At 43.7% G+C, this 23,213-nt stretch overlaps 1 protein-coding gene across 5 annotated transcripts in view; it reads right to left on the reverse strand.

The window, feature by feature from the left end:
• PPP2R2B (protein phosphatase 2 regulatory subunit Bbeta) overlaps window positions 1–23,213 on the reverse strand; it is a 439,770-nt gene that overhangs the window by 172,891 nt on the left and 243,666 nt on the right. Inside the window, exon 1 of one of the 5 annotated variants that reach the window (XM_057307206.1) lies at window positions 16,169–17,200. The exons of the other annotated variants lie outside the window; for them this stretch is intronic. Within the exon in view, the coding sequence (XP_057163189.1) occupies window positions 16,169–16,190 (22 nt within the window). The 5' untranslated portion in view covers window positions 16,191–17,200. Of the gene's footprint in view, window positions 1–16,168; window positions 17,201–23,213 lie in introns of those variants that run through there. 5 annotated transcript variants of the gene reach the window in all.

The following is a 23,213-nucleotide window of genomic DNA, read 5'->3' on the forward strand; positions in this document are numbered from 1 at the left end:
TTCACTTTTATGAAATATCTAGAATAGGTAAATTCAGAGAGACTGAAAATCTATTAGAAGTTACCAGAGAGAGATGAGGTGGAGGGAGAAATGGCAAATTATCACTTCGTGGGTACAAAGTTTCTGTTGGGGATGATGAAAATTTCTGGAAATGAGGGTAACAGTTGCACACACTGTGAAGGTAATTAATGCCACTGAATTGCACACTTAAATATGGTTACCATGGCAAATTTTACGTATTTTATGTCATAGACTGTTCACCATGAAAAAAGGTAAAAAAAAATATATATATATATATCACCGCTGAAATTAGTACCATGCTGCTACATATACAGAACCACTCACAATTTTCTACGCATAATTTAGAAAACAAAAAGTGACATTTACATGCTAAAATTTATGTATTTTTTTTGCCTAATAAAACAGGTAAAATTCAAATGATTAAATTGACTTCTTCAGTTCTGCCTAATATACTAATAAAGGTACATAAATGTTTTGAAAAAAAATGAATGTACTGCTCTGAGGGATGCAGCTTTCCTGCACTGAGGACATTCGTGAAAAAGCAGAGGATCATTCAGCAGGTGACCGTTGGAAGGAATTTATACAAATGGCAGGGTGTTGGGCAAGGTAAGGCTTCAAAATACCTTCCATTTTTAAGAGTCTAAGATCCATGAGAGCTGTACACAACCAGAAACACTGCCAAGGTTACATTATTTCTTTCTTCCTCAGGTAGTGGCAAACCTATGGGTTCCAGCATTCCTGATGACAACTTACTACCTTGGTCTGGTGGCGGCTTCACTGAGAATGTTGTCTGCTATCAACCCCCTGCCCGAAATGTCCCTAGAGTGTATCAGGTTTCGTAAAGCAGATCACCTTAAAATAGTTCTTAATTACAGAATGGACCAGATTCCTCTATGAAACTGTAATATAGAGAATAAAGTTCTGCTACCCCTCGATGTCTGCACCCGAGTGTGAGACATCCAGGGGTGTGGTCCGATCAGGAAGGCCGTGATGAAGATGGGAAGGTGATTCGCACACAGACTGCCGACCTCAAACATGCAGCCCATGTGGAGGCTGTCAGAGCACAAATTGTCATGGCGATTGTCAGTGTTGTCACTTCTTGATTTTCTTCCTCCTAGGGACTGTGTCTTACTCACCCTTGGTCTTACTAGTGGCATACAGCCTCATCCCTTTCAGGCACTCCGTCGCGATCTCTCAGAGTTAAAGGTTCACTCCTCCCAGACTTTAACCTGAGTTTTCTATAACAAAGAAGACCTCACAGAGATGGGTCAGTGGCTCAAACTTCAGAAAGCGGGGGCAAGCGACCGGGTATCACAATACAAAGCTGGGCCACAGAAGGCATGTGGAAGTGCCGATGTGGAAAACTGAGAATCTAATGAAACACATCTGTGCCCTGCATTCTCTACCTGCTGTCTTGCCCGGAATGAAGATGCTTAAATCCCCATTAGTGGGGCAGGGCCACCCATCTATGGAGAAACAGAGCCGGACTGCAATCTGCTTTGTGGGTCCTCAGCATGGCTGCCAGCTGGTCCGAAAACATTTCATGTGGGGGCTCCAGTGTGAGGCGGGATGAACACAGCGGGCTGACACAGCAAGCAGTTATGAACAACAACAAAAATGCCATTTGATTCGTGGGCCGAGCCAATCCAGCTGGGAAATCTCTCCAAGAAAGTAGCTGGAAATGCCATTTTAGCTCTGATTTCCCTAGTCAAGTCCGCACCTCAAGTCAGAGACTCAAAACTCACACTCCACCCAGATGCTGTCAACACAGTGACACTTGTGCTTTTTTTCCTTTGGTTTTGTCAGAGTGATTTTAGCTCTTTTGGAGAGAACACTGGAGACTGAAGGAGCTGCGTGCTGGAAAGGGGACCATGCCCACCTCTCGTTTCCAGAAAATGGATTGCTGTGCTCGCCGGTGACTCTTGGATTTTCTATCATGAGATCTGAACCCTGGGCCTGATGTACAGTGAGGCGTGCTATTGGCATTTGCAGAAACCTTGACATCCCACGCTGTGGTTCATGATTGGTGTCAGACAAAGGAGCATATTAAATGACTGCCAGCCCGACGATAAGGCCAGTTATTACCGAGCTGTACTTTCCCCAGGTCTAAAGACTCATAGTGGTGGCACTGAAGCATGCCGGGGAGAAGATAAAATTTAATTAATAATTTCCTTAGAGGCCCACAGTCTATTACAACTATGTTCCTTGCTGTTTCCGGCAATGACCTTATAGCTCATAAACATTACGGATGCACCCTTGGTCATAGTCTCACCCCCAGCTTCAATTTATGGCTCAGGTGGCAGTGCAGAATCAGCTACACTGAAACAAAGATTTTCAGACGCTATTGTCGGAAACGTCACAGGCTCTGCATAAGGCAGGTGTGGGCCTGCCCCCCTCTGCGCAGTCCAGGGCCCGGAATAGATAGCATAATTTCCTGGACTATTAATATGCGTGATGGACAAGGCCGAGGATGAAGGTGAAGTCTGCTCCTGAGTTATAGGGGTACGTTTTGGTTTGGGTTAGACTAGACAGTGAGGACGCTAAATCAGGTCATTTTTATGTATTCCAAAAATTGACTCAATCTAATTGTTTTTTAGAAACACGAAATTATAAAAAGTGGTGTAACAGGAGGAGATTTTTCTCTCCTCCAGTAAAACACTCGTTCCTTTACTACGGAACTACAATTGATGTTGGACCTATTACGTGAACATTTTGTAGTGCGGTGGAGGAAACGATGTTTTAATTATCTTTGGGAAGAGCGCCTAGCACAGAATCTGGAAAACTACATGTTTAATAAATATCTGTTGAATGAATGTGTCCGTGAACTCATTGTGGGCTATTTTATACTTTGAATTATTGAACATATGGACGATATTTATATAATTAGAAAAATAACGGTAAGATTAACTACAAATGATAATCTCTACCTTCTTAAAATTGAGAACCAATGTTTCCTGGCTGCCTACTGCCAGACTCTAAGGTACCAGGGGTGGAAAGGATTGGTAGCAAGTGCTGGTGAGACTTTCAGGCTGCATGTCCAAGAACCAAAGTAATTCCTTCAACTTTCCAGAATAAGACCCCAACTCTATGTACCACGTACTCTACTCTTTTCTTTGGCATATTCTCCAAATTCTATGCTGTAGCTAGATTATTCCTCGTTCTCTTCAAACACCCCAAGCTTTGCTCTGGTGCCTGGCCAGAAAAGAATCTCAAATGCTTGATAAATACTTGAAGTAAAAAGAGAATTAATGACTATGCCTTTACCGTTAGCATTCTCTCTGGTTAGGTGTTCTTTCCCAACTGCTCATCCATTACAACTTTCTTCCTCCTCTTTCTCTCTCCACCTGTTCTTCGGACGCTACCTAAAATACCGTCTAGAACACAGGGATGCACTGTTGGTGTTCATCTTATTCATTCATTCGTTCACTCAATCATGTATATCCCATCTCATTTTCAAGGGTTAAGGCATCACATACGTTGGTGGAGTTGCATGGCAGGATAGGAAGATCTATAGCTTTGTGAGCACAGAGCCCTCAGGGCCCGGGCGGGCCACCTTCCTTCCCATTCTCGTCCACACCCCAGCTGACGACGACAGAGACTGCAGTTCACACTACAGACTGAACTTATTATTTGCTCTGGACTGTGCTAACCTCCTCATACTGCCTTACTTCACTCCTACACCCAACGCCACCCTGATCTACGTACTGCTCTCCCCATGTTACACGTGAGGACACGAACACAGACACACTAAGTAAACCCGTCCCCGATTCACACAGCTAGTAATGGCAGTGTCAGTGTGTTGATCCAGACCTAAGTCTGAAACCCTGCTCTTAGCCACCACATTATTCGGCTTCCCTGTTTCACCTCAGAAACAGATGTGAAAGTGTGTCTACTGAGTTTCTTCAAGAAGAAAGCTCGGGCACTACGGCTGCCTGGCCGATGCCAGCTAGCCAAATGTGTGCAGTCACTGGACCACCTGGACATTTAGTCTGCATGAACGCAAACATCTGGGTATTTGGAGAAGAGATGCTCAGGCAAGCATTTCCGATTTTATCTGAATGCCTGGCTCTACATAATAGCCAGGAGAGGCATTTTTCCTGAAAACAGTACATAGAGGTGTGAATTAAAAAACAAAAGTTTTAGGCAAAGAGTATGCATTGTTTAATTATTACCAATGGAAATATGAATTTTCCTATCAATCTACCACAATGTTTCACAGAATCAATGTTGCCTTAACATGACACTTTGTGAAAACAATTGCTTTGAGCCAGATCAAATCCAACTGAGGTTCAAATAAAGGGTGAAGGAAAATGCCGTGAAGGACGTGAATTCCGGATCAATGCAGATTCTTCACCATCCAACGTCGTAATAGAGGCGGGACTCTCTTACAGCTACTGATGGCCTTCACATGCTACTTCAAATCAAAATAAAGGCACCATTCTATTCCCCCTCTGCATTTACAATATGTTTCAGCATTAATCTAGAAAGCCCAGGATCCAGAAGTTTTCATTAAAGCGCCTGTGCCTGTGGCATAACCACGATCTCTTACCAACTTACAGTAAAGTTACAAAGTCCAAAGAGATGGCTCACAGCAAATAATACTGACCTGCCAACGACTACCTTACTCCTTCAAACCTTGCACTTACTGCACAAATCACATTGTAGCAAAAAGCATGAGACCCTCCAAACCTAACACCTCAACAGCTGTTTTTTTTTTAAACTTTTTTTTTTTTTAAAGACTTTATTTGTTTATGTGACAGAGGGAGACAGCCAGCGAGAGAGGGAACACAAGCAGGGGGAGTGGGAGAGGAAGAAGCAGGCTCATAGCGTAGGAGCCTGATGTGGGGCTCAATCCCATAACACCGGAATCACGCCCTGAGCCGAAGGCAGACGCTTAACGACTACGCTACCCAGGCGTCCCTGTTTTTTTTTTTTTTTTTAAATGCAGTTGGTTCATAGTATTCCAGCCAATGCTTCATGCATGCTGACCATGCTCACGTACATCTGAACAACGTTCATCATTTCCCTACATCAAATGCTTGACTTAACCGAGGAGAGACAGGGTGTGTGTGTGTTGGGGGACAGAGGGAGGGAGGGAAAGAGAGACACAGAAAAGGGGGAGGGTGGATAGAAATGAGGATGTGGGGCGCCTGGGTGGCTCAGTCGTTAAGTGTCTGCCTTCGGCTCAGGGCGTGATCCCGGCGTTCTGGGATCGAGCCCCACATCGGGCTCCTCTGCTGGGAGGCTGCTTCTTCCTCTCCCACTCCCCCTCCTTGTGTTCCCTCTCTCACTGGCTGTCTCTATCTCTGTCACATAAATAAATAAAATCTTTAAAAAAAAAAAAAAGAAATGAGGATGTAACAGGGTCTTAGGATAATATATTCATATAGAAAAAATTCCTTAAAACAGCTGTCACATATTCTGGTGCAAATCCGGCTTTTAGGAAATTTCTCCCCAATATGCAAAATGATGCGGATACAGTAAAGGTTAAAATATGGAAAAAATGGAAACAACCAAGTGCCTAAGAACAGAAGCCAGGTTTAATAAATTAAAGGGCATTTATATAGTGGCCTACTGTTCAGCTACTGGAAGCTACGTGACAGAAGAATATTTAAGGACTATTTGTGATCTATTTCAATTACAGAGACACGCATGGCCCTAGTCTCATCCCCAGGTTTAATTTAGAACACAGGTTGCACTGTGTTATCAGCTGGACTGAAATGAAGATTTTCTGAAGCTACCACTGGAAATATCACAGGCTCTGTAAAAGCAGGTGTGATGATTTTCTGCAAACAGGAAACGAAGTCTCTCAGGACCAAGGACTTGAACCACTGAACTTCAATTCCATCTCAGGGCTTTGGGAAATTTTGGCATTATCTGGTTGGGGAACAGAGGGATCAAGATGCAGTATTTCTGCCTTAGTGAACCACATTAATAACTTATCACATCAAGAGACTACCTTGAGATAGAGAAATAAGATCAGACTATATGCACGCATCTTCCGGTATGTGCCTCTTTGTGTGGATACAGCAAATAATTCCTGGATCTACAGAATGTGGCCCATTGTGGAAGAAGATGTTCTGCAACAGGCTTTATCCTTTCTTTAAATGAAAATAAGAAAATGGAATGATTCAATCTAATCTTCCCCCACGTTGCATCCAACTTCCAGTTTTGTCTGTATTATGAAACTATATGCAAAGAAGGTTTTCTCAGTGAAGATGAATCAATTGATCTACTGATCTATCTGTCTGTCTGGAATTCCATACGGTATCTCAGTAACTAAAACAAAAATGCGAGTACAGTCTCAGCCCCCTAATAAAATGAATTTTGATATGCCCATGTAAGAAATGTCATCACTACTTTTATGTCAAGAGTATTTCCGTATCACCCTGAAAAACTGCTGTCAATGAAAATTCTTCAGACTTTTTTTTTTTTAAGATTTTATTTACTTACTTGAGAAGCAGAGAGAGAGAAAAGCACATGCAGGGGGAGGGGCAGAAGGAAAGGGAGAGGCAGACTCCCCATTGAGCAGAGAGCCCAATGTGGGGTTTGATCCCAAGACCCCAGGATCATGACCTGAGCCAAAGGCAGACGCTTAACTGACTGAGCCACCCAGGCGCCCCTCTTCAGACCTATCTCAATTAGGAAACATATTAGCACTAGTAGCACTGTGAGAAAGTTCATGCCAGGCAACATTCCTTGGGACACTTCTTCCACCATAATCTTATTTACCCTATCCACATCTTTAGTAAATATTGTAACTCCTGATAATGGCAAATCAGAATTAACAGCAATTCAGAATTGGAATTCTAAATATATGCAATGTAACTATATGTTGGTCCTTAATTTACTATTAAATGCTAGATCCAATTAATACACATATTAACAAAATTTATTGTTTCCTAGGTCTTAGCTCTTAATAAGAATGACAGCCAAGTAGATATTAAAATACTGTTCATTTTTCTAAGTCAAGCAGAGAAAGACAACTATCATATGATTTCTCTCATATATGGAATATAAGAACTAGGATGATTGGCAGGGGAAGAAAGGGATAAAGAAAGGGGGGGTAATCAGAAGGGGGAATGAAGCATGAGAGACTATGGACTCTGAGAAACAAACTGAGGGCTTCAGAGGGGAGGAGGGTGGAGGAATGGGATAGACTGGTGATGGGTAGTAAGGAGGGCACGTATTGCATGGTGCACTGGGTGTTATACGCAACTAATGAATCATCGAGCCTTACATCGGAAACCGGGGATGTACTGTATGGTGACTAACATAATAAAAAATCATTAAAAAAAAATACTGTTCATTTTTCTATAAAGATAGATTTCTCCATCTCCCAAGGAAAGGTTCTACTACCTTAACTTTACAAAATGCCAGTTTCCTAATGAGTTCAGTCTTAGACATACTGACAAGTCAGCATCGTGAAGTTTTAGGAACGGACATACCTAAGTTAGAAAGAAATGCAGAAACGAATAAAAGGGGATGGAGAATCAACTTGTCATGACTAGTTATGATTGTTAAGAGAGAAGCCAACAGAAGTCAAAACTCGCACACCACCCCATAGAATACTTCTGAGAAGAGCCCCCTCTCCAGGACCGCTTCTAAGCTTTACCATGATGCTAGAACAGCCCCCTCCCCATTCCCAGACTCTCCACTTTTCTGTGGCACACGCTGCAGTGAACACTCCTTTAAACCCATTATTGTGGTTCACACAGGTTGTCAAGGTAAGGGCTCCCTGAGATAGTCAGCCAGGTACAAATTATGAAGTCGGCACCTTCCTGTTTATCCCACATCCCGATAAGGAAGACACTGCCATTTCCTGAAACTCCTGGCTGTTAATCCCCGCCAAAGCACTCTTCTTGGGGGGGCCGGGTTACTTACAGGCAATTGAAGGCAGTTATATTGCCCTCTACTTTCTCTGAGCTCTTAGTTTACAACCCTTTAGTGTACACGGGTGGTTTTTTTTCTAACAAATGGCTTTATTCCTTCACCCATGTTAATGCTTTTCAGTATCATCTGAGGAGGCATGATTTGGTTCCATCTTCCCTGCCTTTTCCCACAGCGCCCCCCCTCCAAATGGCAGAGAAAAAAGGAAAGACACACTTGAGTATGATATAACCCAGCAAGTCCCTTCTTATGAGAGATCAGTCTTCAGACAGAGACGACTATCGAAAGCTGTAAGATGATAGGACCTCTAAAATATTTTTTAAAAATGTTCTTTAATTCAACCATCTCAGAAGACTTCTCTTTATGACCCAGCTAATAATCACACTTGTTATTTACTTGATGATTATTATAATCGCAGACTAATAATGCTTGAGAGGGTTTATTGTGTTCATCCCTTACAACTCTACAAAGTCCTTATTACAACAAATCTCCATTTTGCAGATGAAGAACGGAAGCATCAGGACAATCTGTCCAAGGCCACTTGGCTCTTTACTAGCAGGTCTAGGACTGAACTTTATGTCTGTCGAAAATCAAACAAACAAGAACAGTGCTTAGAGGCATTCGGTTACTTTCTTTCCCATGTGCGTGTTGGTGGTTGCAAGCTCCGATGCCAGGCAGGGCGTTGCTGGGAGTGGAGCAGGCTGGGAGGAGACTCTGGCAGCCCCGAGTCCTCAGACATGACCTACGGGAGGCCACCTGCAGCCCCTCTGCCTGTGGGCACAAGGCGTCTGTGTGTTCACTGTGGCCAGAGGATCAGAGTTTTCACGGGAAGATGGAAATATGGGTATTTCTTAAACCCTGTGATTTTTGAATGTTAGCAGCTCATTGAAAAATATTTAAACAATGAGCCAACTCTCTATGGGCCATGCATAAGCCACCTGGAGGCAGAGTTCAGCTCCTGTGCCCCCAGTTTCCGACCCCTGCCTTTTTCTTTAAGCTCAAACCTTGACAGGCGTGATCATGCTGCTTTGGTAACAAGAGACATCTCTGACCCGACCACTCCATCTCTCCCTCTCTCTAGTCACTGTAGTAAGGAGCAGAGTAGTACCCTCTGTTTCCAGGCTCTGCTGTAGGAGGCAATGCTAAAACTGAGCAGGCTTGGCAGAGGCCAAGCTGGTGACAGGAATCTGTCCTTCTATCCCTCTGTCCCTCCAGGCTGTTGTGGCCCCATCTCGGGAATTGCCTCCAGGCTTCCTTGTGTGGTTCAGCTACACACTGGCTCCCGCTGCGTGTAGGTATCTGTTTTGTGTCTCCTGGAGGACCAAGAAAAAAAATCCCCGTGAAGCTCTGAAAAATAGTTTAGCTTCGGCTTCCTCTGTTCAAATTTGAGACGTGACAGTCATTTCCACACTCAGCAAACCTATTTGTTTCCTTAGCACACCCCCGTTCAAAAAAAAGTAAGAGTAATTTTTCTCCAAAGTAGGGAGGTCGAGTTTGGACAGGGAAACCTACAATTTTAGCATTAGGGGATGTGAAAAAGCACTTTAAAATTGGCGCTGAAGGGGTATTCTTTAAATCTGATCCTTTGGTGTACAATTAGATCTCTTGCAACTGCAGAGGCAAAGCTCTTTACTTTGGGGTTTGGACTCACACAAACCTCTATATTCATTCATCCTCCTGAATTTCTCCCGGAGACCTTAGCATCAGGAAATCAATCTTGCTCACTGTTGTATCCCCAGCACCTGGCACAAACATTAATAAGTATTTGTTGAATAAATGAATAAAATGAAAGAAGGGCTCGGATCAGTTGGGACTGAGATAACATCTATGCTGTGATTTATTCATTCAAATACGTTGGAATGAAGTCAGGTCCCTACGGAGTGTGCTTGAAGAACAAAAGGTGGCCGCTCTTCAGATCACTAGGAGACTTTTGTTTTGCTGTGTAAGGTGGGATCTGAGGGCAACAGCTGATTTTCCCAGGACAAAGGTGGGGGAGAGAGGATTTCTGAGTGGATGTGTGGGTGAGCAGGAGGGAGAAAATACCAGAAACTTGAGCAGCACCCGGGCAAGCCACGGGGGAAGAGAAGAGAGACAACGGGGTGTGTGATGTACCTCCCCCGCCCAGTCTCTCTGTAAAACCTTCAGCAAAATATGCACGATCGTCAAGGATTTTGGAGTCAAGTAACACAGTCTGTATTAGCAGCGTAACTGACATGCGTGCCTGACACGGAAAACAAAGATGAATACAACCAAGTCCCCTCCTTGGAGGAACAAATCGTTGAGGATAAAACGGCCAGAGAAACACAACCTTGTACAACATGTTCTCACGCTGCTGAGAGATACTTGAAAAACACCACTGATTTAAACAAAGACGTTTATTGCCCTTTTCCTGTGCGCCAGGCACATGCTGGGCCCTAGTGACACGGTAGCAAAGGAGATCATCAAAGGCCCCTGCCCTCAAGGAAAAAGATGCAATGAATCTTAAGGAATGGGAAAGAATCCACGATTGGGGCCCTGAAGGGAATAAAGAGGGGGTGACCTATGATGATGGATGAGATTCAACATTAACTAGGTGGTCAGGGTTGGCCTCTCTCAAGGACAACTGAGCTGGGACCTGAAGGACGGGAAGAAGCCAGCTACACAAAGATGTGTGGGTAAAGCTTTTCAAGAAGAGCGAAGAGCGGCATCCAAATGACCCAAGATGGTACAACGCAAATGAGGAGGAAGAGGGTGGAGAAGATGGTCAGAGAGGCAGGCAAGGGCCAGACCAGGAGGTCAGAGAACATGACAAGGTCTATGAGGATTGCGGGTGGACTGGCAAAGCCTCGGAGCCGATGACTGGATCGTAAAGGTAAAATGTAATCACAACACAAGGGCCTTGGCATGCACCATCTCTGGGGGGATGTTCTCCAACACTGGCTCTCCAGGGGGCAGGAAATAATTTAGTCTAGTTAATTGCCCTTCGGGACTGCTCTGTGTATGCATGTAAAACTACGGATTATCCAGCCCCAGATGCAAATGAAAAGGGCACAGTAGGTCACTGGTTTTCCAGAAGACTCTTCTCACTTGAGGTAGAAGTGAGAATGCCAATTAGCCTCATTTCTGTGGAAGGGAACTGGGAGAGGAGAAACACCCAGAGAATTGTACTTCCGATTGGCTTGCAAATCATAACAACCACCCCAAAATTAAGAAAAGAGAAAAAAAGCTCCTTTGCTCTTGGGACCTTAAATGATTAGAAAGAGTTGTTATTTGGCTGATTTTCACACTTCATTAGCATATGCATAATTTAACAAGGGAACATGCTGGGGGCTGGCACGGGTGAGGGCAGCTCTCCATACCCACGGACTAAAAACTGGGGCAGCGGCATTGGGAGTGCTTAATTATGCCAGCAAGGCAACAGAGATGCGCACAATGTGGGGTGAGCTCACGATGGAGCCTTGGAACAGGCACGGAGAGACACTCTGATGCCTACTTTCACCCACAAGCACACCTGCTCTTAGAGCTGTAAGGCAGTCCTGAATGTTCTTCCCAAGGACAAAGTTTTGTGTGTTAATCCTCACATTCTCCACTCCTCTGGCCATCAACACCCTATATCAGACAGTCACGTTTCCTTCTGAAAAAATCTGGGATGCCAAGAAGAGTAGAGAATTATACTATGGTGGTCCATATCATATTCCACTTGGTGCTGAAGAGAAGGATGTGCAGTGGTATCTTAGGGGCTGAATAAAACGGACCCTAAGAGAAGGTTCATACCTTCAAATCTCACTCCTGAATTCTCTGATTAGATCCACGAGCAGAGAACCAAGGACAAAATTTATAACCGATCCTGTAATTTAGTTAACATTTTAGACTTTCTTTCCTCCACTCAAAGTATCCCTTAAATCCCAAGATGAAAATAAAGACTACCTTCAAGGAGAGGACTCAACTATGCCCAGTCACCTGCCGTTCTGGTCTTGTTTCTCTGCTCGTGGCCCTTGGAAGGACACCCACATAACTCAACAGTTGATGAGTGGAATCAGAATGGTGTTTCTCAGAAGAGGCAGGGAGTTTACAATTCTCACACCGTATCTCACACTATCACCACAACCAGTGTCATTTAACTTTAAAATTGTGACTATATCACAGTGATCTATCTTGGCCTATTGGTTTATTTGGAGAGGATTTACGCATCTTCCTCTGCTTCTGATACCTTATCAGCATTAATTTCTCTTTCTTTGGTTAAGAAAACCTTATTTTTTCTTTTTCTGAATCCAATCTGCTCTGTGTGCGTGTGTGTGCCTTTAAGGCCTGAGCTAATTGGCATACTCTGTCCCCCTCTCAGCAGTGATTGGGCCAAGCATAAAAAAATACTCCAACTTGGACCAATGAGAGTTAGGTTCAGGCTTTTGCTGCTTGCACTGAGAAGATGGTAATATATTACTTTCACCCACTTCACACCAACTCCTCACAGCAATCCAAACATGTCAAACATTTTCATACCCCTGTGCTTTTGCAGATGCTATTCCACTTCTTGAATGAATGAAGAAATCCATCAGTTCTTCCATATGTTATTTTGGCTTCAATCCCCAAACCTTATGCTATCATATTTAACTTAATAAGCATGTACTCATTACTGTTGTACCAGACCATCCGCTGTCTCGCCATCAACCATTCTTCCCTTCTTCTGCCAGCAGCCCCCTGGCTTTCCTCCCCCTTGCCGCCCTCAAGTCATGTGGGTAGTACCCATCCTTCCCTCAACATCAGAGTTAGGCTTGACTCCACCAGGCAATCCATCTTATTGAGTACAGGGAATAGACTCAGGGTTGGGCACGGAATCCAAACAAACCAAATGAGAGGTTAGGATATATTTCCTAAGGACTTAAGGAGACGTGAAACCCTATAATATATCAGCCCATTTCCCACCACTCCAGCCTGCAAAGAGTTGCTGGGTCTACGTAAAAGTAGAGCAGAGAGAGACTGTTGATCCAAGGTGATCCAGCTGAGCTCTGGATCAAGCCTTACCTGAAGTTAGTGTTCTTCCGAACTTTTCATTTGTGTGTGCCAAATTTGTGATTAAGTCAAATTTTAGTAGGATTTTTCAGCCTGGTACCAAAATATTCCTAACCAACAGGGTGACACAAAAGTGTTAAATAGCCTAAGAGCCAAGGCAGAGCCCTGTGGGAAGTTATAAACCATGTTCTAAGTCAAGTCCAAATTGTTCAACCATGTTCTAAGTCAAGTCCAAATTGTTCACTCATCCATCCTTTCAACAAAATATTTGGACAGCTATATGCCACATGCCTGTTTTAGGGCATTAGGGGAATAGCAATGAATAGAACAAACAAATACCCTCTTGAAGCACTGATTCTTATGGAAGGAGATATTTAATAAACAATCACAATGGTAAGTAAGTAAAATGTATAGTATATTACAAGACGACTATGAGAAGACAAGAGGTCAGGCCTATCAGAAGGGCCAAAGGTAGAAGGGGATTCCAATTTCAACTAGCTACTTAATAAAGGCTTCATAGGCAAGACCACACTTGGACAAAGGCTTGAAGGAAACTGGCTATCTATGCAGGTATGTGGGAGAAAAGCAATCTATGCAGAGGACACAGCCAGCATGAAGCCCTTGAGATCTGGTGAGTTCAAGCAGCAGCAAGAAGGCTGCTGAGTATGGAGAAGGCAGCAGGAGTGAGGTCAGTGAGGAAACAGAAGAGCCGATGATGAATGGACTTCCAGGCCACTATAAGGACCCCTTTATGCTGAGGGAGATGGAGAATCTTTGGAACATGATGAACAGAGGGGTGACAGGATCGGACCTAAATTCTTATAGGACTTAGACTGGCTACTGTATGGAGAACAGATCTAGGTATCAGAGGCAAAGGTGGGAGCTGGAGGCTGTTACACAACGCATGATGGTGGCTTGGATCGCTATGGTAGCTGCGGAAGTGATGAAGAGAGATGGGGTTTTGAGCGGGATTTAAAAATAGAGCCAATAGGATTTCCTGAGGCACTACATGTGGAGTGTGAGTCAAGAATGACTCCAAGGTTTCTGGCCAGGGGAAGGAGGAGGAAACTGCTAACACCTGAAAAGGGGACCACTGCAGGCAGAAAAGGTTTGGCCAGGAGTTTAATTTGAAAATATTAAATCTGAGATGTTTTAGTAAACATCCAAATAAAGATTCTCAAGACGTTGGTTATGTAAGTCTGGAGTTCAGGAGAGGACTGGACTCAAGATGGGAATTTGAGAGCATTTAGTAATTTTAAGCCAGAAAACTAGACAAAATAACAAAGGGAGCAACTGTAGATGAAAAGAACAGATCCCAAGTATCAATTCATTTAATCAACTCATTTAATCCCCAAGCTAACCTTGTGAAATCAGTTATTATGGCTACCCTAGCTTTACATTTGAGGAAATCAAAGTCTAGAGATGTTAAGATCATACAGCAACCTGGCCAAGAACACACGTGCTCATCTGTATACCAACACTTCAAACAGGCATGCAGGGACCAAACCCCAAGCAGTCTGGCTCCAGAGTCTGTGCTCTTAAATATTACTCAATATTGCTACCTGTTCCCAAGAGGAATTATTTCATCAGCTGGTAGATATTTAAGATTAGCAATAAATACAGTGTATAGGACCTAAGAGTGGCCCACTAAGCTGCAAGAATTCAGTGTCTTGCCTCCAGAGCTAGAATGGGCTACACACACAACGCCGAGGTAGAGGGAAGAGTTGAACCCGGGAACTGGGAAACCAGTTTGTTCAGTGGTCCTCAGATTCACTTGGGTGAACCTGAAAAAATACAGGTTACTAGGCAACCACTGTAGACATAATTCAGTAGATGCTGAATGGAGCTTGGGAATTTCATATTGACAAGCATCTCAAGAAATTCTGAACACCTTTTTGAGGAACGCTATCATAGGAAATCTACTTTGGCTCATCTCTGTCCAATACCTGTTCACCCAAAAGATCAATAAAATTGGACTTCATCTTTGCTTCACAGATAGGACAGAGACAGAAGAAAAACAGCTTAGCGTGGAAAAATAGTTTGAAGTTCTTCACACAAATCTTTAGTCTTTCTTTGTGAACCAATAGTCAGTTTCCTCCTGGATGAAAATTGATCTTTTGCTTTACTTATTCGTACTAGTCGACGAAATAGTGCCTGAACCTTGTACAGAAAATGGTGGATTGTTACTAAGCACTCATTTAAAAAGGTAAGATGTGTGAGAAATTTATGCCATGCATTTGTCAGCGGAGACCCACGCTTACTTGGACATTTTCATCCAAAGGCGGTTACAATCCAAGTGTAAGAGATTTACTTTCAGGCCGTAGGAGAGTGACTACCCTTTATAAAACACTGCCCAGGCAGATCTATAAATAAAGTGGGCTGGTGTGAATGCCCACTTCCTTTTACCTCTGGTCAACAGACAAGTACAGAGCTGTTCGGAAATGCACATAACTCCAATAATTCAGCAAGCAGTTGAATAAGTCCAGAAACACATGAGGAACATCGCTAATATCTGCTCCCAATTTGGTTAGAATCTAAAGGTAATTGCATGAATGATTTCTTCCAACACCAAATACCATCGCCATATGTTTGCACATCCTATTGCTTTCTGTTTCTACTTAGGGCTTTGAAAACAGTCCTTATGAATTGTCTCTATTTTGGTGATGTGACTAATCACCATATTAATATGATGTGGTTTCATTTTTATTTCAGAACCACTGACTCATCCAATTTATTGGTTTAATTGGGAGACTATCAAATAGAATCGGACTAATTTATAAAGCAGGAGAACCAAGCCAACAAAACCGTGATTTGCTTCCTGCCCCCCCCCCCCATTTTTGTGCAAGTGAAAATACGGGGGCAAGAAGGAGTAAGTTCTCATTCCCATCCAACCAAGTGTCCATCAACAAGCCATTGTTTGAACCATGTTGTATTAAACATTTACTCAGCAATATAGTGTAGTGATTAAGATCATGAACTCTTCGCTGCATGGCCATGAATATATCATCAGTTTCTTCATCTATTTCTGGGGCTAGTACGAATATCCACCTTATAAGGAATGTTAAAAAAATGAGATGGGATAACCCACATAACATTACTAGCATAGTGTCTAGCCCACAACAAATCGTCTGCCCTCGTGAGAGACTATCATTTTTATCTATGCACATGCTCATCGGGAAGCCCACGGGCTCCCCCAGCTTCGGCCACTGCGCATGTCGCTACGGCACTCAGCGGCCCAGCTGCTGCCTGATAAGCGTCTCGGCTTTACCTCTTCCACTGCGGCCGCTCATTCAGTGGTTGTGCTGCGGACTCGAATGATGGTACACCGATGGATAATAACACCCACAGAAAAACGGCACTGCAATGATCTAACATCGGAAGAGGATTTCAGAAATGCAGTGGCATCATCTTCTTACTAAATTGAGGAATGAAAGAAAACAAAGGACATCTTCATGATGGGTCCACATGTGCCGGTGAAATGGGTGCAGTCCAGTAATCTGCTCCCCTGCTTCCAAGTCTACATGCCACTGGTTATCCCTTAGCCAGGCCATTAAATAATGACAGAGTCGTGGAGTAAGGAGAACTTGAAATTACCCACCTCATCTCGCCATGTTCAATGCCATTTTTATAAAGGGATGGGTATGGGTTATTAGGAGATACTACTTCCCTGGCATCTGACTGCTCTGGTAGCTGCAAATGACAGAGCACTGTTTTCTTTCCGTTTCCCTTTATGGAGTGTGTCGTACACTGTGCCAAGTGCCTTGGGGGAAACAGGCAGTGAACACAAGATCCCTGAAGTCAAGATAATGATAACCTATGGAACACGCTATTTTACCAACAAATGCCTAGCAAAGCACCTGGCCCATAACTGATGCTCAGTAAGGATTTGCTGAACAAATGAACAAAGGTATCATCTGGGTAGTCCCATCCACAAGCCCAGGGTAGAAAATGAAACTAATCAAGGCATACGCAGGAAGCCTGTGTTGGTAAAACGCATTGGCAGAAGGCATTCTTTGTCCCTCAGCTCCTAAGCGCGGCCAACAAGCAGAAGCTTTCACTCAGGCCATGGATTCCCGGTGAGTACACCCACCTTGCACGTGCTGCACTAGCCAAGGTCTCCTCTGCTCTTCTGGATGGAGAACCGTTGGCAATGGCATCAGTTTGATGTCACCAACCTGTGCCCCTATCCCGGGGGAACTTCACCTTTCAAGGTGGAAGTTGCAGCTCAGCTCTTGTGAACGTCTTCAGAGTGAATTCTTTGTTAGCTCTCGACACCCCTATGTTCTCCTAGTGTGGAGACGATGCACCATGATCCATACGATAACAGGTACTGTTCCAGTTGCAATCAATAGAATAAAGGGCTCTCGCATACATCCTACTGACTATTATTTGTAGTGTGAATCCAGCCATGCTTCAAAGGGTTTCAAGACACTCAAGAACTTGAGGATGCCCCATCTGTGGAGTCTTGTCATCACAGAAAGCAAATAATTGCTTTTTAAAAAATCCATGCCACTATTGCTAATTTTTTCATTTCCACAAGCTACCCCACTAACCACCTCTGGGTATTTACACAGTTTATCTAATTATGTGGTGGTTGTGAGCGTACTGAGCCTTATACAGTGCATCTGTGTATACCGAATCTACCCTCCTAATTTTTAAAACTAGTTCTCTTGCTTTGTTTCTTTTCTGTACGGTTAGCAGGAGGACAGTGACACCGTCTTTCTGGCCTCCGGAGGGATCATGTTTTAAGAGCTGTAAAGCTGAAAGACACTGCCTTTGTGGTGAGTGGGCGATCACAGGATATGTTTCACCGGTATGCTTAAAGAGACCGATCTGTTGGGCATCTCCCACTACCGGCCGTCACTGTCATCAGATGGTATTTATTGAACACGCAGTCACTGTCTTGTGAGCTCCAAATTAATGGGTGACTCCTGAGAACCTAATTTTAAAACATTATCCCCGTCTTCGTTATCTGTATTTGTTTGTTTCAGAGCCTGACATTTTAATTGGCACTGAGGACTCCAATGCATGACTGCAATTTTCCTTTGGAAAGCTCAGAGAGCTGCTGCCGTGAGACGCACCCGGGCTAGCTCCTAGAGTTCGGAGGGTGGCGGGAGCCGCTCAGCCCCAAGCACCAGGACATGCCACGAATCCAGAAGAGAACCAGTGCTTCTCTGGGCTGCAGGCTGGGGAACGGACAAACAAGCCATCGGTTCCTGGGGGAGCCTCCCTTTGTGACCTCCCCACCCTCCACAGGCACTCCTTTGATTTGTAGTCTTCTTCTCAGGAGCTTTCCATTTTGATCCCCCAGTTTCTGCAGGGGCTTGGGGAGTCTGGTTTCAATCCTCCGAATGGCTTTTACCCTCCAATCCTTTTTGATTCCCTCAGAAGGCAAACTGGCCCATTCCTTGCCTCTGTTATCCCACCTCTCTTCACTGTTGCCTCATTCCGCTTCAGTTTTTCATCTTCCATGGGGACTTAACCTCCCCTGTCCAGAGCACACCACCGGAGGGATGTGTCACGCCTCTCGTAACCCTGGCTTCCCCACCTTCCCCCACGAAGCCTTCCCTAGTGGTCATCTGTTTCTCCTACCCACAACTTGCATGGTCCTTGATTTAGATCTTCCTTCGAACTCATTCTGTGCTGATTCGTCGATGAGCTCCTTATAGACAGATGCCTGCGAGGATCCATCTTCAGAGGCCATACATACTCCACAGAGCACTGAGCCCAGAGCAGGTGCTTAGGAAATATTCTTGAATAAATAAATGCTTTCAATTATATAAGTACTTAAAGTTCTAGTAAGGTTCAAATCAACACCTAATATAATCGAACTATGTGCTGGTACAAAAACAATAAAAAATAACAACAGTAAAAATGAGTATTTACTTGGCAATTAACAATGTGCCAGGCATGTAGGTAGGTGTTTTGCTTGGGTTTTTCTTGAACCGTCTCAACTTTATGAAGCAAGTGTGAGTATTCTAGATGGAGAATTGCAGCTTCGAGAGTTAACTTCCTCTAGAGCATACAGCTAATGACTGGTAGATCTGGGATCCGGGTCCATGTCTGTCTGGTCCCAGAGTTGGTTCTCTTAACAGCTTTACCGCATTGTCTTCTTTTTCCTTGTGGGCCCATTAAGAAAGATCTATTCAGGCTTAACCAGGCTGACTTTGTGACTTTATAAAACCTTATATGTAAGGATAGGTGATGGACACACTGAGTACTCAGAGGTGACTTTTCAATTTCCGTAGGGAATGGTTGCTGATTCCCATTCCATGACAGAACAAAGCCATTGCTAAAGAAAGTTTACCTATTCTCTAGTTCTTAGGTGGAATAATCATTTCTTCACTCAACAAGGAGGGGGCCCCTCTCGGTTATCAGGACAAATCTCGTTCCTTGGCTATCTATACTTCTTCTGGTCTTTGTCTTAAGAAGTTAACTCTACCAGGCCAATTTAAATACGACCACAGTAAAAAATTTTAACTAAGAGTGGTGGGGGGGCAGTTGGGGAGCATTAAGAGAAAAATAGAAATTTGGGGCAGTGCTGGTAGGGAGTTCTGTTCACTTTTGTTAAATGCCAGTGCTACAACAGTCCAAAGCCAGTAAAACAAGTGTGAAACCAATTGGGATTTCTCACCCTCAGGCTGCTTGAGGCTATGCATATTGCATCCTGAAATACATGGTTTTGCAAGGCTGGGCTACAGTTACTCTCCCATGCTGCAGAATGGCACAGTGCCAACCGAGCCTGGGCTAACACATGTCCACTTTTCAGTCTTGGGTGAAAAGTGCTATAACCCAAAAGAACAGAGGGGAACAAAAGAGATTCAGCAAGAATGGGAATAAAGCATGAATCACAGACAGAGGAGATTACCATCAAAAGCTTAAAAAAAAATCTGCCAAAGCTATATAGCGTCCTGCTAATGACTGTGACTGTAATTTCTGCATATTTTAACAGATGTTCTGTTTATAAAACTGCAACCGGATTTAGGGGTTATGAATAAAGCCAGGAGGCCCTGGAGATGTTTCTTTGTATGATTAACTGACCACAGGCCATTTGTTTTACAACAAAGATGCTCAATGATCCATAGTCCATGATTTATACCAGCCCATGTATACTAATGGCTGATGTCTCCATGGTACTTCTCATTAGCATCTGAAGGGGGATTGGAGGAAAACAGATTATGGGAATAGCTCCCCATTGCTCTAACATGATAGTTCATTAGCGGGTGTGGAATCGATCCGAAAGAAAACTAAGACAATCATAAACTGAAATTTGAATTATAAATTATAACAATTAAGGAATCCAATTCAATGATAAATGAAAGAATATGGCTTTTCATGTCCCTAGCTGTATGTACCTTGGTAAACCGAGAATAAGAAGATTTTTTCATCTTCCAAATAAAAGCCAAATCACATTAAAATTCAAATAATAAACATCATAATAGCGCTGACTTGTATTGATCACTTAACTATGCGTCAGGCATCTGCTGGGTGATTTACATAAATTATCCCACTTCACTCTCATGTTATATATTAACGGGATCCCCGTGGACCGGAACCAGAAAAACATCGCAGGCCACTGGCTACTTTTCCCATTTCTCATGACTCCTCCACTTTGCTCTTGTGTGTTCTCTGGGCTCTCGCTATCAAATGCGGCTGTGTGCTTATTCTTACTCACTGCTGCCTGATTGCTTCACAGCCTGACTTGACCTTGTGGCTTCATTTCATCCTAAACTCTCAAAGTTAAATATCTTGGTGGTATTTTTTTAATCTAAATTCCCAAAAGAAGGAATCTGATCGTCTCAGATAACGCTGGGTTTTTTTTGGGGGGGGGGGGGGTTACTAGGCCACATTAGAGGGCATAAGCCAGTCTACTGATTGGCTGCCTTTTTGTCAGTCTTTTCCCTCTGGTCCAACCAGCTGTGGTGGGACGAGGTAGGGATGACAGAGGGCACAGAATAGGGCCCTTCTTTGAACCCTCTGAATGGAGATGGGAACAGGCCAGATTCCTTTTGATGGGGAGGTCACCGTCAGCATGTCAGGTTCAGCCCTGAGGATGGTGAGGAAAGGCACAGGCTGTGAGATCAGGGGCCTGCCTCTGCCTCATGTTAGCTGCAGGACTGCAGGCAGTTACAGAGTTAGACTGAGTTTTATTCGCTCATCCAGAAAATGGGAGTATAGTAACTGATGTGGTTGTTACGAGAAGGAAAGGGATGTATAGGTGCTTAGCCCAGTGCCTGGTACGGAATCCACATTTCATCAATCCTAGCTATGACCAAAATGCTTGGACTATATTTCATTAATGACAAGTTGTAATTGCAATAACTACTCTGTCGACAAGCCCAAACTCAAGGACCAGTCCGTTTCCAAGTGGCCCCACTTAACCGCGCTGGAAAGAGAGGGAGGAGCAGCCGGGCGTGTCTCCATCATTCACATCAACTCAGTCATTTTGTTTTTATTGTGAACAAACAAAAGCTGGTTCCTCAACTGGCTCTTCTCTCGTGAGGTCCCTGGTGTTTCGCAGAAGTCAGGGGTGTCCCAGACCTTCCTGAATGACCCTCACGAATGCCCAGTGGTTCCTGAGGCTTCAGGAGTAACAACAAATTCTAAGTCCCCTGTTTCGTGCCCCTTTTTCTTCCATCCAGAGTTCCAGCTCCCAAGACTGTTTCCCCTCTTTTTCTCTGGAATGCATCAGAACTTTCCTTTCGTTTGAGATGTCTGGGTCAGTACCCAACATCTGGCAGAGCTACCCCCAAATTTGTTGGATAATTAAATTCTACCCAAGAACTCAACAGGGGGCAGCAAATGAGTACCTGAGGGCACTGCCTGGCCCTGGAAGTTTCATCTGAGCGCAAATTATCACTATTTGTGGGTATTTCTTAGCACAAAAGAATTAGTAAGTGCTCCTGGAACATCATCTCATTCCATCTGTTGCCAAAGTTCACAGTAAGTACCAAATCCAAGGGAGGATAATGAATTATGTGAAAATGAACTTGTGCTTGGAATTTCAATATCCCCAGGTGATGCAAATAGGCACATTTGAACTTGATCGGAAAAATCCCAAGCTTTGGGACCTGAACATATGGTCCAAGCTATTTAGCCAGATGAGACATCGGATTTCCTCTAAGTAGGGTTTTGTCTGCATGTTGGTAAACAGTTGTCCCTCCTCTCGGACACTCTAAGGCATGGTGGGGGTGGGACAAGAATGTATCAAGGTCTTTCAGCAAAGCGCACACTCAGAAAAAAGGAGACCAAACCTTCATGTTATGCCCCAAGGCTCAGAAGCCAGCACAAGCGATGCAAGTGTTTTGAACCCAAAGGACTTCTGGGGAATTGGAAGGAGTCCAACATGGCTATTAGAATCAAGCCTCGGATAAATTTTACTTCTGCCTTCACTATCAAGATGAATAAGATGATCAAGGAGCTAAAGCCAGAGCCATGAGGAATGTTCATGCCACAGAAGGTAGGATACACAGAGAAAGTAGGAACGGACTTAGCTGATGGGCTTCTCTTTCCGTATGATCTAAGTGCTGCTTCTCCCTCAGAAACACGTTTACTCCGCGAGAACCCAAGCCTGGCACTGTCGATCCTTCTAAATGCTTTACGGCTATTATTACTTAGCCTGAATTAGAGCACTTTAAAGCATGTATGGGGAGACTAAATCCCCAGGCAATTTGTGATGCAAAATTTTCCTATATTGTGATTTGTCAGTGCTGTATAAAACCCACCATTAGAACGACTCAAGACCAAGCAAATGCCTTGTGTGGTAGAATGCTCCAAGACAGTGCTGGGTATTATCAGCCACATTTGTTAACTTTAGTGCAATTTAGACACTTTTAAAGATAAAGGTCATTAATATTTCAACACATCATTAAATTTAAATTCAGAAGTGAGAACTGTTCTAAGTGAGAATCCAACCAGTTGTAATTAGGCATTTAATAAAAATTCTCTATGTGAAGAGAAATACTCACTGGATATAGGGAGGAAAAAACCACAACAGAAGGAATGTTTGAAAAATGTTATATTCTAGCTAAGCCATGTGGCTTAATTTGAGCCATTAACAAACCCAGCCAATTACGTTTCTCAAAACCCAGCGATGTATGTAGGTCCTAGAAATATAAGGAAATATTAGCCCAGTCAGCCTGGGGTAATGGTAAGGAGTGTGAATGCCAGTGTTAGGCCTGCCTGTGTTTAAGCCTGCCACTTATAAACTATGTGGTCTTTGGCAAATTATTTTTGACTCAGTTTTCCCATCTGCAAAGTGGGGGGAAAAGTAGGACCTACCTCACCCAGTTGTCATAAGGATGAAATAAAGT

Source organism: Ursus arctos, unplaced genomic scaffold (genome assembly GCF_023065955.2).
Source record: "Ursus arctos isolate Adak ecotype North America unplaced genomic scaffold, UrsArc2.0 scaffold_5, whole genome shotgun sequence".
Classification (NCBI taxonomy): Eukaryota; Metazoa; Chordata; class Mammalia; order Carnivora; family Ursidae; genus Ursus; species Ursus arctos.